Source organism: Hippoglossus stenolepis, chromosome 13 (assembly GCF_022539355.2).
Source record: "Hippoglossus stenolepis isolate QCI-W04-F060 chromosome 13, HSTE1.2, whole genome shotgun sequence".
Taxonomy (NCBI): Eukaryota; Metazoa; Chordata; class Actinopteri; order Pleuronectiformes; family Pleuronectidae; genus Hippoglossus; species Hippoglossus stenolepis.
The window spans coordinates 11,850,437-11,866,602 of NC_061495.1; the positions used below are offsets into that span (position 1 = coordinate 11,850,437).

Consider the following 16,166-nt stretch of genomic DNA (forward strand, 5'->3'; position numbering starts at 1 on the left):
CTCAACAACACAGAAAGGCCACATATCCACTGCTGATAAAACACCTATGCTGTTTGTTATCGCTTTCTCTTGTTCTGAATTGTTAACTAGAGGCTGTTTGAATACCTCCGGGGGGGGCGGGCTGTGTTTGCACAGCACTCGTTGAAACACGGAATTCCAAATTGAGTTTCACACACATAGAAAGTTCTGCATGAGCAGTGGCTGTATTTGTTCGGTACACACGTGTGGCCCATACCAAAATGTTTTGTTACAAATACAGATACATGTACCGTTAGTGTGTATCGGTCCTAGAAGTTTCTGAACTGAACGGGATGTGGTGACTGCACAGTCTATAGCATACAATTGATTTTTAATCTCATCAAACCATTCACCCACCAAACAGCACAGGTGTAAATAGAGTTCTATTCCACTGCTTCAGTTTCAGGATCCTGGTACTGAGCGTGCCGGCCCACTGTCACACGGTCAGTTCTTATTGGGACACTTGAACTGAATAGAGCCATTGTTGCTGTTATCAGTAACACCTGTTCTATTCCTGTGGTGACATCTCAAAATGTCTGCTGTGGTATTGGTATTCAAGGATTTCCTGAAGGAGTGGAACTCTAGAGACAGCCTTTATTTAACTTTTTTAATATACAGTTTTGAATACATATTAAGGAATTGGGGCTGCTAACGTAGACAAAATGATGGTTTGTTTATTGTTTTTTTTTGCCATATGATAGCACCATAACAACATCGTGCCTAGAGGTTCTCCTTTGTAAAGTTGGCTGTAGTATTATATTGACGAGTTAGACTTTGTCTTTCCTCTTCAAGGCCAGCTGTTGGCGTTCCAAGACATTTCCCTTTTTGCTCAGTATAAGAGGAAGGCGTGCTTCTCAAAGGCTCTAAGGTTGAGGGGGAAGCACTCGAGTCAAACCGGTAGACGCGTTACATAAAAATGTCTGTTCTTTTGTTGTCCACTCATGCTAGTGTGAATAACAACCTTTGCTTACAATGGCCGACACAGAGACTGTGCTGTCCTCCGTACCGACTCCCTACACTTCCTCCTTCAATGGTTTGTTAGCAAACTTCCCATTGTTTATGCAGCACTTGAACTCACCGTCCAGGCCGGGCCTGTTTCCTGCACTCAGCACACGGACAACAAAAGGAACAGATAATTATGGAGTTCACAGGAATATTTAAAAATATCTGATTACTTTTAGGCACTGGGAAATGAACGGGCTTGAAGGTCAGCCCATGGTGCGAAGTTCCATGTTGCTATGACAACAGTTTGGAAATCCGAGAGTGATCATTCATGTAGAATCAGTTGATGAAGAGAGCTGGCAGGGCGTTTCAGCAGGAAATAGATGAACGCACAGGCTGGAAAATTGCTGTTTTGCAGCCGCCCTGGAAGAGAGGTGAAGATATTCTGAGTTTCAGGCTACTCTCTCTATTGTCTGCTACCCCACAGAGGACAAAGCAGCTTCTAACTGCCACTGCATGTAAAATGCTTACCTGCCAGAGGCGACCGGTGCAAACAATGCCGTTTCCGTTCTATATATAGCTGTCTTCTCAGATGTCTGTGGTATAGCAAGGAAGCTCCATTAACCACATGCCACGTCCGTATTGTGGAGGTGAGAATCTTTTCTACTCCCCCACCTGCAAGGATTTGAACTCTATCAATGAAGTGGTGACCTGGAAAACATACATGTTGATAGCCTGAGGCACCTTTTAACCACTCTGGGTTCCATTTTCTCTTCTCAGAAAGTAAACTGTCTCTACATTGTGCCTTTTAGATTGGAGTGTTTCGATCTGCTCCAAGGTATCAGGCCGCCCATGTGAAGGTCACACAGCTGACATACAGCATGAATGGCTGAAAAGGATAGAAGTGAAGAAACCTTCTTAATGGCACTTTATTTCCCCAAACAAAATTTTAAGAATTGGAGGGGCGATGATTTCATTATGATGTCATTTTCACACACGATGATGAATGATTGGTTAATCTGTCGACTAGAGGGGAGTTTTTCTCTCCATAGTTGCCAAGTGCTTACTCATTGTGGGAACCATTGGGTTTCTTTATAATATTGTAATGTCTCCACCTTACTATGTAACGTGCCTTGAGATAATGTATGTTGTGATGTAACGCTATACAAATACAGTACAATTGAACAAGTTGTTTGTTTTGTCTTTAATGTTTTCGGTTGCAAAAGTTATAACACTGTATGAAGTCATTTTTTGAATTCATGATGATGTCATTATGATGTCATTCTACCATATGATGTCATTATTTGACTTCATGGTGATGTCATTATGATGTCATTCTACCATATGATCATCATTATTTTTCCATCTTTTCTGACATCACTTCATGACGTCATTAATCATAACATACAATATGATGAGGAATGATTTACTGAACAATGTCAGCTTTACATTGTCTCTCTAATCGTATTATTTGTGGAGCTATCTTGAAAAATGTGTTTTTGGGACCATATTTCTGTTGTCCTTGACCTTTGACCGATCAGCTCCAAAAGCTGATCATCTGGAGATAACCTCCCAAGTAATATCCTCACCAGGTTTTGTGTGAATCTGTCCATGCAGCGTTGCTCTCTTTCGCCTAAAAAAGATTTGGGTCAAATGAATATTTAGGGTTTATTTTGTCCTGTCATCCACAGAAACCTGTAAGCCACTGTGGGACTTTCACTGTTCTCTTGTTATTTCTAAAGGGCCCCTTTTTAAGGGGTCATGGATTGAGGCAAATATGAAACATGCAGTGGGATAGACCTGACTTTGAAGGCCCGAGGAATCTTGGTGCTTGACTTGCTGCATACCATGCAATCCATGACTCCTCTCTGACAAGACTTTCTCACAAAGGTCACAGTTATATTTCACCCACAGCTTAAGCTTCGCTGCATTTGAAGTTGACAGTGGAATCTTTGCCAAAGTAGGATCCACACTTGATTTCACACTGATTTTCACAGTTTTTTCAGGAATTCTAACATCTATTTCCAATAAAAACAGCTTATTATACAACATATTGTCCTTATGCCTGTTGAATATAATAGACTTAATGAAGTGACTCAGTACTACAGTACTGTATTGAGCATTTCTTTGTGTTTAAGTAGTTTTAACTGACAATCAGTATAATTTAAGTTTGATTTGAGTAAGTTAGTAGTGAAATTAGAATTTATGTTGTAATGGAGTAGATTACTATGATTTAAAAAAAAATATTTGTGATTAACTGATTTGTGATTGATTAATCTTCTATCATATACCTGACTAACATCCGAAGAAAACATTGTTTCACCCCTACCAGAAATCAGAGTTAGTACAATAATAATATCAGCTTAATTTCTGGCTTTTGAGGTCAAGTATCATAGTTGTCTGTTCATTTGGCAAGAATATGCCTGTGCCTCATACAGGGAGAAATATCTCTCTATTACACTATGTAGCACAGCGTTTAAAATATATGTTATTGATATTAATTATTGATTAGAGATTAGTATTGGTTAGATTAGACATGTTGGGCTTTTATTTAAGTATTGTTCAGGGCTTAATTCCACTCCTGGGGATAAACAGGCTGATGGAAACTTATCTCAAGCTAAAAAGTACAGGACGGTAGATGATGGTTAAATAGGTGGTGTCTCATTCTCAGTGGGAATAGACTATGTGTGTGTGTGTGTGCGAGTGTGTGTCTGGTGGCTGTGACGGGGGAGGGGTGGTGGAAGGAATTTGTCATGTTGGCTTTTGGAGTTTCAAGAGGGCGGTTTTCATTTCCTACGGGTTAACATGGGTGATGTTTATTGTTGCTGTGGAGATGAGCCAGCAGCTCCCACACAGCAGTGAGCACCAGGCTAATGCACCGTGCTTTATCATACTATACTGCTGCACCACATAGATAAAGACAGGTCTGTTTTATACTACATCTCATGTGCTCTTTACTCTGCTGTCAGGCCATTTATTATCATAACCAGAAGCACCGTGACACCAACGTGACACAGAATATACTGATAGCTGATATGATATGTGCCTTTCGATATTGCTGTTTATGTATGCCGATATGTGTGGTATATGAAAACCTTTAGTTTACAGGAAAAAAGTAGAAAAGATGTGCTTTCATGTTTATATTTAACGTTAAAAATGTATTTTAACAGTGCTAGAGTGAAGCTGTCATTTGCATTTAGCTAAAAGCTTCATTCTGTGCAAATACAACCTCAGCCTTAGGGTTGGGGTGAGGATTCAGATTGCTCGTTCATAAAAATAGCATTAGCATATATGTTAGTTTAGTAGCCTATTAGTTATCTATCGGTGTCAACAGAAAGTAATACTGCTTATTATGGTACTAAATTTAGTTGTTTTACTTGTTGTGTTTGCCTTTTCATTTGTGGAATTTGCAGACATATCTCACCTTACTGTGACTCATTAGCATCACTAGACAATGACATCAGAGTTGTAATGGTTTACTGTGAGAACACTCTGTGCCAAATTGCTGTGCTCACCGTCACGACTGCCATGAATTGGTTAATTGACACAATAAGTTTCTATTTAATCTATTCATGTTAGCTTATCTGGGTGTAATTATGTTGTGATAATGGCATTTATATAATGTAAGGTATTGAACCTGATATTTTAACTGAGGTCTGTATCCCTGACTTAATTAAGTGTTCAATTCTAAAGGAATGTTTATGAGACACTTGTTATCTTGATCTCCTACTTCATGTGATGGAGAGGATTGAAACCGGATCAGTAACTAAGAAGTGTGATCCATAAAGATGACCAAGAATGAGTGAATAAGTGCAGAAAAATGTTTTGTACTGAAGCAGACATTTTCAAAAATTAGCAGAGTGAAAGTGAATAAACTGATCTTTCTCTGTCTTTCTCTTACCTTGAACCTATCACTGATAATTTAGATTTTGGTTCTGTGGAGTAAAACCCCATGAAAAGCAGTCAAGGCTGAGGTGAGATGCAGAAGCTCATCAGTGATTTACCCCAGACACCTACTCCACCTTCAAAACTGATTCAGTGACAGCTTTGCTTCACAGTGTTTCATGTGACACCATCAAGGATGAAAAGGGGCAGATCGATAGCCTCTCTCTGCAGCAGTAAGAGGACCTAGATATTTAAAGCCCGCTCTCTGGGGGTTAAGGACTCAGCACAAGGACTCTGTGTTTTGTTTGCAGAAGGCATAACCTTATTTGGTTGAAACCTTCTTTTCTCCTCATTGGAAAGATTGCTCTGCTGCTATTAATATAGCAGGGTGCACTAAAGCAGTCTATATTGTGTTCATGGGGTTGGTAACCACAATTAACTGTTCTGGCTTGTGTTGTGTGCAGTTCAGTTTGGTTTACGTTGTCCAGCGACATAAGTCTATAAATAATCCCAAAGAAAACAAGCACATCCAGGAAAGACCTTGAGTTGATGTTATACCGTTTAACTCAAAGGACTCAAAATGCACACTAGCTTGGGAACAAGCTTGGAAAGCAATTGCAAACACCCCAAGTTCAGCCACATAGCATCAATTACATGTGGAATTCAGGGCATTCGAAACAGTGTTTTCCTGCATAACAAGATAGCAGAACTTGTCCTTTTCTGTTTAAATATTAGAGCATTCTTTCCATGTGCCCCTCCACTGATGACCTGCAGGATTGGGAGTGCTGTGGGAAAACTCCCAGGCGGGTGCCAGCTAAGCAGAACACTGTTTTGCCATTGCTATGTTAGGGTTTCAAGGACACATTTTGTACCGTTCGGTTAGTGTTGTGTAAAGCAAGACCTGCATGTCTTAAGCCGTTTTCAGACATAACCTGTGGGTAAAACCTGGAGAACTGGATACGGAATTTACCAGCAGTCTGCCTTTACACACATGCACAACACAGCATGAGGTTTTGTGCACAGTCACGTTCACACCAGCATCAAATCCTCCGCATTATTCAGACGAGAGTTGGTGAAGCCGGATGCAGCAGGCAGAGGCAGGAAGCGACGTATTAACTCTGCTGCGGAGATCACATGATTTTCTGTACAACACACAGACTCCGGTGTCAGCTTACAACAAACTCTCTTGACACATTCGTCGGTTTCTTCTACGTGTATGACTCCTCTTTTTCACTAGGGTATGTTTGTTTTCTTTTTGTAAGTAATCAAATGTTTTGTTTTGTTTTGTTTTGTTTTTGGTCCAGAAGCTCTGCAGATAGGATTCCAGGAATCTTGCCATGTTCAAGTCGGTGCTGAAGAAGAACAGAGATGGAGGCAAGGGGAGCAAGAAGGATTCAGGTATGTGGAATATCACATAGAGGAAACAAATGGCACAACATGTTTATCAGTATCCCAAGACTTAGACACAAACTTCTTCTGAAACGAAGGCTGAAAAAGTCCAAATAATCCTTTGTGTGTCATTGGAAAACATACTGTCTTGTAAGCCATCATTGACAGCAGTGGCTAATATGTATATGGACATGTATAATTTAGCCTCACCACCTGTGTCTGTGATTGGCTGTGAGGCATTGTCACTTATTTGAATTCACATAGTTTAGGCTGGAAAACCCATGGGATAAAACAGAATACTGTGAGTCAAGCTAGGCTACATCCATGCTACTACATTTCAGTTTTAAAATGCATCACTTTTTATACATTTACGACCCCGACCTCACTATTTTGTAATTTTTCAACTGCCTAAAATTGAGAATTTTGGAAATGCTACTAGCCCCGTTTTATTTTGAAAACTCCGGAGCTATAGTGCAGCGTGGACAGTCCGAAATTTAGACTGTTTGGGAGCAAAGGGGACAAAAGGCAGTCGACCACAACCCCTTCCTGATTAATCCTTATCAGTCACGACTCGACTACCAGTAGTGGATGCAAAATCTTGTTACCACTTTCTGTAACAGTTCCACCTTGTCGTCAGCCCAAATTTTTTTTAAATCCCTCGTCTTACTTTTCGTTCATAGTAGCCAAGTGCAGAGTCAACAATCTGCTTCCTGTTTACGCTGGCACGCACATGCCCAGTGTACGTGAATGGTCATGTAATAAGCATTTTCTGGTGTATTATTATTATTGAGGAACAGGATTTCTTATACAGAGCTAAAACCTGCATATGGATGGACATCCTTTCACTTTTAAAACCAAATATGTGTTAGTGTGGATGTAGTCTTGGCTTTGTACACTAAACAAACAAGAAGAACAGTGCTGCATCACTACAGCCAGCGGACAACATACATATCAGCCATATTTAGCAAAAGATGAAGACCATGCACCCTTTTTCATTCTTTGTCCTGGTAAAAAAAATCCTTGCATACTTTGTTAATAAATTATGTCATTATGTTATGTTAGTGTTATCACCATAATACAAATGCGTAGCTTTACTACCCATCTATGGAAGCATGAAGGTTTACAACACCGCTGGGTATGACTTCAGGTCCCATAGTGCAACAGGCTCTTGCTGTACTGGTAACGGTTTGACGAAGTGGAGACAATTACACTGTGTACACCATGGATACACTCCAGCACCAACCCACCGTATCTGTCACTCATTTAAAATTCATAGAACCATTATTATATCTGTAAACCTCAGTTCAGAGCAGGAAACCGTCCATCTCTTTTATTTTTAATATAGAGACATAGACAGCGTTGCCATTGTGTCAAAACAGATGTTTTCTTTTCCTTCAAAAATCTTTATTTTCCAACATGACTAAACATGAGTCACTGTCAGTAATACCCTGTCGACTCGTCTCTTTTTCGTACAATGCTCTCCTCCAATGCTCTTTCTTGGCATAGCAGATTGACCATTTATGCTTAGACTGCATCTACCAGCCTCGACTTGCTTTTTTACCACCTGAGGACTGGCTCTAGCAGGCGGTACAGCGCTCACATGTCTTTGTCTGACGTGATCGCTTCACTCAACAGTCAAATGTGAAGATTAAAGAGGGGAAGAGTCTGGCTCTGCTTTACACAACAGTCACCCCCACTGTTCTCCAGTACGGTGCAGAGGGGGAAGTTATCATTGAAGACTTTTATGTATTGTTTTCTGTCAAGTGCTATTAAGTTGTTGCAACCTGTCTGCATGCATGAATCACGCTGATAACGCAGCTTCCCAGTTTCCATACACACACATACACACGCCCACACACCCTCACCCACACACATATACTCTTGACAACAGGAGGTTCTGTGTACGTGGATGGGAGCAGCAGCGTTTTATGGCGGGACCCAGCTCCTTTATCCCAGCCTCACTCTCCCAGTTGGAACCCATCCATCAAGCCAAAGCAGCTCTCTCCCCTTTTTCTCATGCTGGGACAATAAAATCTGACCACTCCTCTCCGTTGTTAAGAGCTCTTAAGACAGATGAGAGGTCACAGAGAAACAACAGCTCCCAGTGGTCACTTTGTCGCACTGTTGCCCCTGCGTAGGACAGATATCTTTACTGCATACCTTTTATTTTCAGGCTTTTTTATGAAGGTCAGACTCAAAGTAATATGGCTAATTTCCTGTAATGGCCTCTATTAAATTAAAGTTATTTCTTAAATTATCTTAATTAAAGTTCTTATATGATCTTGGATAAGTTTTAATCAATTAAGTATTATCATTTCAAATTGTAAGTTTCATTGGAAGGGAGTTGGGTTACATATTCTACAACCCTGTTTATGTCCCTGTTGTCCTTGAAGAGGACCTGTTTGGGAATTCAGGTCCTTCCTGGCAGCCGAAATAGAGTTAGCAACTCAGAAGCCCTGATGGGAAAGGCTGTGTTAATCAAATTGGGCACACTGCAGTATGGTTAATGGTCTCCGGGACAAGATAGTAACATATTGCACATAAAATATTCACTGCTTCCTCTGCACGGATTGAATAAAGATTTCATTTTGATCCCAGGCGGTTTGGAAATGTTAAATGTGTTAAATTTAAAGTCTGGTGTGGTTGGAGTTTTGTCATCCACTTTATTGTTTGTGTTGCTGTTGTCTTAAAATATTTAAATTGGAATCAACTGGTAAGAGAATAATTTGGTTGACACAGTGTCAGTGTTGTTGTGGTTGAGTTTTTTTTTAGCATTGGGGGAAGTGCTTGCTTTTTTATACCATAGACCATAAAGATGGGCGACATTCCAGCTTCCTAAAAGTGAAGCTAAAGCGTCTTGATCGTCCCCCCTGGTGGCTTGCAGCAGTATAGGTCATAAACCCTACCCCCTCCGTGTTGGTGGATGGGGCATGGACCAAACCTCCTTAAAGATGATTGGTCGAGTGCATGCATCGGCAGGGCCTGGATACTGCAGTTCCATCCTACGATCACTACTGCGCAAACAACTGCTCCAAATGACGTCATCGGCTCAAGATGGCAGTATTTGTATTCAGGATATTTTTGCCTCATTGATGGTTAGTGGGAGGAAGTGGAGACATGTCGTCCATCTTTATTTACATTCTTTGTTTATTACCAGACTATTTGAATTTGGTTGCTTACACATTTAGAAAGATGAGATATTTGGTTCTTGGAGAATAATTAATATTGTGTTAACTTGTCAACCCTTTTGTTTTATTCTATTTTGGAAAAGCATTCATTTCTAATTTTTCATACGTACATTACTCCAAATAGATTTACATAGCATAGTGCACTTTAAAGATTTGCTCTTCTTTTTTTTTGTTTTGCCATTTTCCAGCCTGGCTCTCCCAGAGGTCACCCCTGTTGTTTTTCATCGTCCTATTTGTTTTTATACAGGAACAGACTGTGCAGACTGTCCTTCCTTCAGAGGGACCAGAAGGACAAAGTTCCTTTAAAATCTGCTCGACATGCTATAGTGCAAATCAGTGGGAGGTGGGACCTTGATAATGGTATAATTGCAAGATAGCTCAGCATATGTTGCTCATGACATGGTGGCTATGGACTGGAGGAAACTTTAAAGCAGTCAAGGAAACTTGGCCCCCATGCCAGATACCACCACAGTCATTAGCTCTCCCTTGGGATCTCCCCATTGCCAAGACCGCAAAAACTCACAGTTTGCTAATTTAGTCTCTCCATCTTGCGCTCCTCCTAGATCCTTCCTCCTCCTCCTCGCTTTCCTCTCCTAGACTCACTCTGTAAGGGATCTGTTTGGACTTGGCCATTTTAATCCCTTTTAAGTCGTTTTTTATGGTGCCCATGCCATACTGGAAATGGGCTGCTAGTTTGCTGTGGCCTGTTGCTTTTGATGTGAACGTTTTCTGAGAAAGGTTGCATTGCAAGTAAGCCTCAGTGGAATTAATAGATTTGAGACCCCAAGGCACAAGAAGATGATTATATTGTAAAAAATCAAGCAGGGTTTTAATTGATGTTCGCTTTCAGGGTAGCGGATACAGGCCACTCAGATTTTACTGCGAGGTTCACCTATGACTTCCCAGTAATTCACAACAGTGTCTGGTTTGAATTTCTCAGCTAAACCCGTTTCTTCATCTAAGGTGGCAGAATAGAATTTTAACAATATCCCTTGATGAGACAAACGTTCTTCAGCTAGTTGAGTATAGTGGCTATGATTCTCCTCTTGGTGCCCTAAGAGAATTCATCTTCAGAACCAAAGTATTTGATTTAAGCCCACTTACATGCTGAGCCCTGCAGATGGGGCCTTCAGGCAGAATCGTTCATGACAGTCCACAGTGCTGCTATTAGTCACATTTAATCAATTGGTTATTTTTACCAGCCGGATATTCTTAGCTCTAATAATGACTAATGGACACAATTTTATTTCAGACCAAATAATTGGTGGTTTCTTAAGTGTTTGGCCATGTTATACTGTGTTGAAGTATTTTTTAAGCCACGCCAAATCCCTATGAAGGACATGTGAAGACAAGTCTGTATTTTTGGTGCTCTGTCTGTGAAACCGTCCAGTTTCCTGTCTGGTTCTCACAGAGGAGAGCATTATCTGTCTCGCTGTCTTGGGTTAAGTGTACTGCTGCGTACTGTCGCTGCTGTTGTGGGAGTCTCATCAGTCAGCTCATGATGTGACCCAGGCAAACAGCACTTTTGACTCAGCTTTAATAGCTGAAGGTGACTGCGTGGATTGGGTAATACCTCTGAAGGCCCTCCAACTTGGGCTTCCCGCTCAGTGAGCTTGGGTTGCTCGAAGCAGCTGCCAGACAGTTGTCTGTCTGTTGTGGGGTGACGCAATGTTAATCACACTAGCATGCACGGCCGTGCACCCTTTGAGGCCGACATCGGTTTCAGCTGTTTATTCCTATAACCCCCAACAACACACACAAGCCACGCACACACAAACAAGACATGCAGCCACCACCAGTTGGCAGGGCTTTTTCCCATTTCATTTGGCCGTATGCAGGGAGACTGAAGCCATCATGCACCTGGCTGGACGGGAGACTGCAGGCCTGTTGTTGACCTGTAAGCAAAGAAAAAAAGGAGGGGCCTGCTCTCCTGCTCTGCTTTAACTTTTAAAGCAGTATCAGCAGGCGTAATAATGACTTTGCATGACATTTCTGCTGACAGTAATGCTTTAAGATACAGTCTTAAGCCTTGACTATTAAAATGAAATAGAGAAGCAAATGGTTGGTGCAACTGTTATGCTTGAACTTTTCATTTACACTATGGCTGTTTTTTGATGACAACTGGATCTGCACCAAAGTCCTTAAGAGGTTGCGTTTCTGTGCATTTGCAGCTTGTCTTGTATTCAAATAGTGAACGTGTGGCTACAATGCTTTTATCATCATCAAGGTCTTCCACCGCATGGAGTGAAAACATGATTTGCTGACTTGCAAATCAAGTCATTTCTGATTAGGAGCATCCCAGATTTCTGTGTGATAAAGTGAAAGATGAAGGGAAAATTCATAATGTAGAAAACCCGTGTACAAACAGATTTTGGTGAGTTGGTGAGCGAGTGCGAGAGAGAGAGACCATTCAGCACTGCACTCTGTTGCCTCAGCTGTGGCGGTGACTGGTACGTGCTGTCTCTGCAGTTTCTGTGAACTCTTCGGCTGTTTTGACACGAAACAGTGATTTGTTGCTCAGGGGTCAGGCAACAGCAAATTGGTTACGAGGCAGGACTCTGTTGTGTTTGTAGGATTTCACATGGTTCTGGAAATTGGTGGTACCACAACGATGATAGAGTTTGTAGGTTTGCCCTTCATGCTGCATTTTCCACAGGGGGGGACTCAATAGCCCTGCATAAACACTTAGTTCCTGATGCTTGAAAAGCTTAGTTTTTGTTGAACTGAACAGTGAGGTGTTGATGAAGCTAATAATCTTCTTGATGCAGCAGTTTCTACTGTTTTTATTGTTGTCTATTGTAGTTGTCTTCTGTATTTGGGAATGCCTGTATATTCACTCTCTGTGGTGATACAGTTAAATGTGAGAGCACACATTGCAGAGATTCCTTCCCTTCTGTAGTCTTTCTCTTTCAGCCGCCCTCAGGGGTTTAACATCAGGAATTTTTACTGTTATGGGAAGACTGCCCTCAATAAACAATAACCACAGGAGGCTGCCTGATTATTTGGTTAAAAGAATGAGCTTTTGATGGACTGTCACTTGCCCATTTTGTAGCTTTTCAACAGTGTAGCTAAAACATTATTTTGCATCAACTTAGGAATTATCGATATAGTGGCTGGAAAAAAATCTAGATTCAATATTACTATTTGTGTGCCAACCAATTTGTGTTCAGGAAGCTGTAAAGTTCATCCACCCGACAAAAGAAAGGGTCTCATTTTAGTGTTATTGGACAGCATAGGCTGTATATAAACATGGATGACATGACGGTTTCAAAAACTGAAGCCAAAGAATTGCAATGATCCCCCTCGTGGCTGGCTTCAATATAGGTAATAAACTCTGCCTCCTCCATGTTAGCATTTTGGAGATGGGTCAAACTAAAAAGTCAGAGTAAACATTAAATAAGATGGTTTCTGTCATTTTAGGTTGTTCTTACCACACTGATGTATGTTGAAGTGTAAGTTTGGTGTTATAAAAAACAGGATGATTGACAGCTGAGCCCGACTTACCATGGCCCCATCCCCAGATCGCTACTGTGCAGACTCTTGTTTCAAATGTGCAAGATGACAACGTTTGTATCCAGGATATTTTGGCTTCATTCCTGAATAATGGGAGGAAGTTGAAAAGAGTTGTCCATCTTTATTTACAGTCTATGTCTGTGAAAGAAAAAAAATCTTTCTATTCTGACTTGTATATTTTTGCTGGATCGGTTGCAGTCCTATAACACCACTAAGGGAAAGCTCAACACCAAGTTCATGATCACAGCGAGCTCTTGCACTGACAAACACACGGTGTCTTACATTCCTCTCAGACATTAACAAACACCGCTCAGGACTGAGTTTACCCGCAGGTTCAGAGTGTGTCGGAGTCCCTGTGATATCCTGGTTTCTCTAAGTGAACAGCTGGGTGGCAGCCTCCTCTGCAGCCATGTCTACCACAGCCATTTTGAGACATGCTTCCTCCTCGTCCTGCGGCTTGTTGGAAAACTCCCTCGCAGAGTTCTTCCGTCGTGTGGGGAAGCTTTTAAGTTCTCTTTTTATTTGGAAAACTGCTCTAATGCCTCGAATAATCTCTGTGCCAGGTGAACTAGGAATTCATGAAGAACATCTGGTATCAAAATTGGTATGGTGAATAGGGGAAGCAGTTTTTCAATGAAGGGCCATTTCAGAAATTTTGGGAAAATGTATTCTTTTCATGAATTTGGTGTTACAAAATTAAAAGTTGTAAGCACTGAACCAAGACAAATACAAACAAGATGCACGCAGTCAACCACGGGATGTCTAGACCACAGATTATATACAGTACGTGACCTGCACAGGACAGAAAGGCCGACTCTTAAGCTATGCCACACACAGATAGAGAGAGAGACGCACAGAGGGAGAGACGGAGAGAGAGAGGCAAAAAACCTCAAGAGACATGATTAAAATCCTCTGATTAACCATAATAAGTAGTGTTTAGACCAGAACCACTGACTCCTTTATCATCAGCTCATGGTTTTCCTCATGGAACACACTTAGTACTGAGCAGCCTCATACGGCTATGAAGCTGGGGTTTGTTTAAGTTCTCCATTTGAGCTCTTAAGACTAAACATTCTGTGATAAATAGACTTTTAAAATAAATTTCACTTAAAAAACACAAGTTTATATCTATTCGACTGTACACTTCTGTTCTCCTCACTGTGATTAAAAGAAAACGCAGCTTACAATAGTGTTGTGGCTTTTCGGCCTGTGTTTGCTATTTTTGCTCGTAGGCATGTTTATCTAGATTTTCATGTCCAGACACTAGTGGTAGGATTTAAAACGGTGCAGAAAAGAATGCACCTGATTTACAAAGGAGACCATTGAGAGGGCAGACCTGCACGGCTATCAAAGCGCTGTGCAGCCAGCAGGCAACGATTAGCAGGGCGTAGCTCAAACCACATCACTCACACACACTCGCACACACACAATTGTGTACACAAACACACACACACACGCCCACAAACCTCAGGTGTATCCACATTAGACACTCCCTGTCTCTGCTTCTGAAAAGTAAAACTAGGGCTATCGGGGAAAGCAGTGACCCTGGTCTGCCAGTCTCGCTGTTTTCTGTTTGGGTTGACTTTTACAACAAACACTGGCCTGGGCTACATTTAGCTTTCACATCACATGACTTAAGACTTAGAGGAAGAAAGTCTTTGAAGGGCTTTGAAGTTTATGATCACATAAAAAGTGACGTACAATCCAAGAAGTCGTTAATTCTACTTATTATAATGATTTATATTGATCTTAGGTATGTTCTGCTCCTTGTATTTAACATGTTCAGATTTTATAGTCCTACACCTTATGTTCTGCACTTTAATGTAAAATGACATCACATTTTGAGTTGGTGAGCATGACAATCAGACTGAATCACCATTTCATTTCACTTCTTTTTTCATCAAGACGTTATGTTCATTACCTCCGCCAAGAAGATTATGCTTTCACCCCTGTCTGTTTGTTTGTTTGTCAGCAGTATTGCACCAAAACAGATTTCCAAAACTAGTGGAAGGATGAGATTTTGTGATTGGGTGTCTTGACATTTTTCTAGATAGGTTGTATGCATATTTAGGGAACTGATCTAAGAGTGTGTGTAATTTGGTGCAGCTTGAATTCAAGGGGCCTTGGTGTTGGCTGTACTGAGAAACACTGTTTTTTTGTTTTGATAAATATATGGTAAATAGTCTGTATTTATACAGCGCTTCTCTAGTCTTGTTAAACCACGGTACAGTTTTGCTATTCACCCATTCACTCACACATTCATACAGTGCATTTTTGTGCAGCACTTTATCTATAATACATCACTTATTTACAGCAATTTGGGGTTCAGTGTCTGGCCCAAGGACATGTTGGCCCACAGAAGAGGGGAGACTAGACTAGAAACTGACAACCCATAGTTAGTTAGTAGACAACCAGTTCTGCCTCTTGAGCCACAGACATTTCATTTGATTGTGTTGCTATATTAGCAAGGGACAAAAATGTTACCATGACTGTTCCTAGTGGCAAATAATATGTATCTTCATGTCAAATGAAGAAATATGTCGATAAATGTTGTTTCTTTTCAATATAATTGTAAAAGTGGCTGAGATGATATGTTTTTTGCGCTGTATTTAAAACTGTTAATATGACTCATTCATGTATTGGTTCATTTTTTCTTTATGGTGGGATGAGATGCATAATTTCCATACCGTGCTTATTTTTAGTGATATCCAAAGAGAACACACAGAGGATAGCTAAATGGAATAACGGATGGTCAAATCTGGCGGCGCTCTTCCTGCCCAGCGGCTTCTGGCTGGGAGGAATTTGGAGAAATGCTTCCCAGAGGCCCACTGTCTGCCACAGCAGCCAGTGATCACTCTCCATTACCCTAATTTGGCTCTCACACACTCAGCATCCGTAGTGCTTGTGTGACCTTGGAGGCGATGTGCACAGCAACGGCAAGCGGCCAAACAAATACACGAGGACTCATGGAAGCAGCGGGTGATGTCATCTACACCACAGCAAACGCACTCAGTCATCGCCCTGCGTTATCTCCCCTCCCCAATCCATGGGCAAATAGTGTTTTCTTCCCCCTTCTTCAAAGAAGAGGAAAACGTGTTTATCAGTGAACATGGCGGGGTGTTTTTAGATGGTCTTTGAAGGGGGTGATAGCGTCTGTCGTGGCAGTTCATTGGTTGGAGGGGTCAGCCGGCCACAGGTTTTTCTAATTACAGTGTGACCTTCCTGGGCAGA

The 16,166-nt window shown here is 41.2% G+C and overlaps 1 protein-coding gene across 3 annotated transcripts in view; it reads left to right on the forward strand.

Annotated features, from left to right (window-relative positions):
* tanc1b (tetratricopeptide repeat, ankyrin repeat and coiled-coil containing 1b) overlaps positions 1 to 16,166 on the forward strand; it is a 105,907-nt gene that overhangs the window by 5,978 nt on the left and 83,763 nt on the right. For 2 of the 3 annotated variants that reach the window (XM_035174010.2, XM_035174012.2), the window contains exon 2: positions 6,150 to 6,243. In XM_035174010.2, coding sequence (XP_035029901.1) covers positions 6,183 to 6,243 — 61 coding nt within the window. In that variant the 5' untranslated portion in view covers positions 6,150 to 6,182. The remainder of the gene's footprint in view (positions 1 to 6,149; positions 6,244 to 16,166) is intronic. The other variant, XM_035174011.2, reaches the window with a different exon arrangement.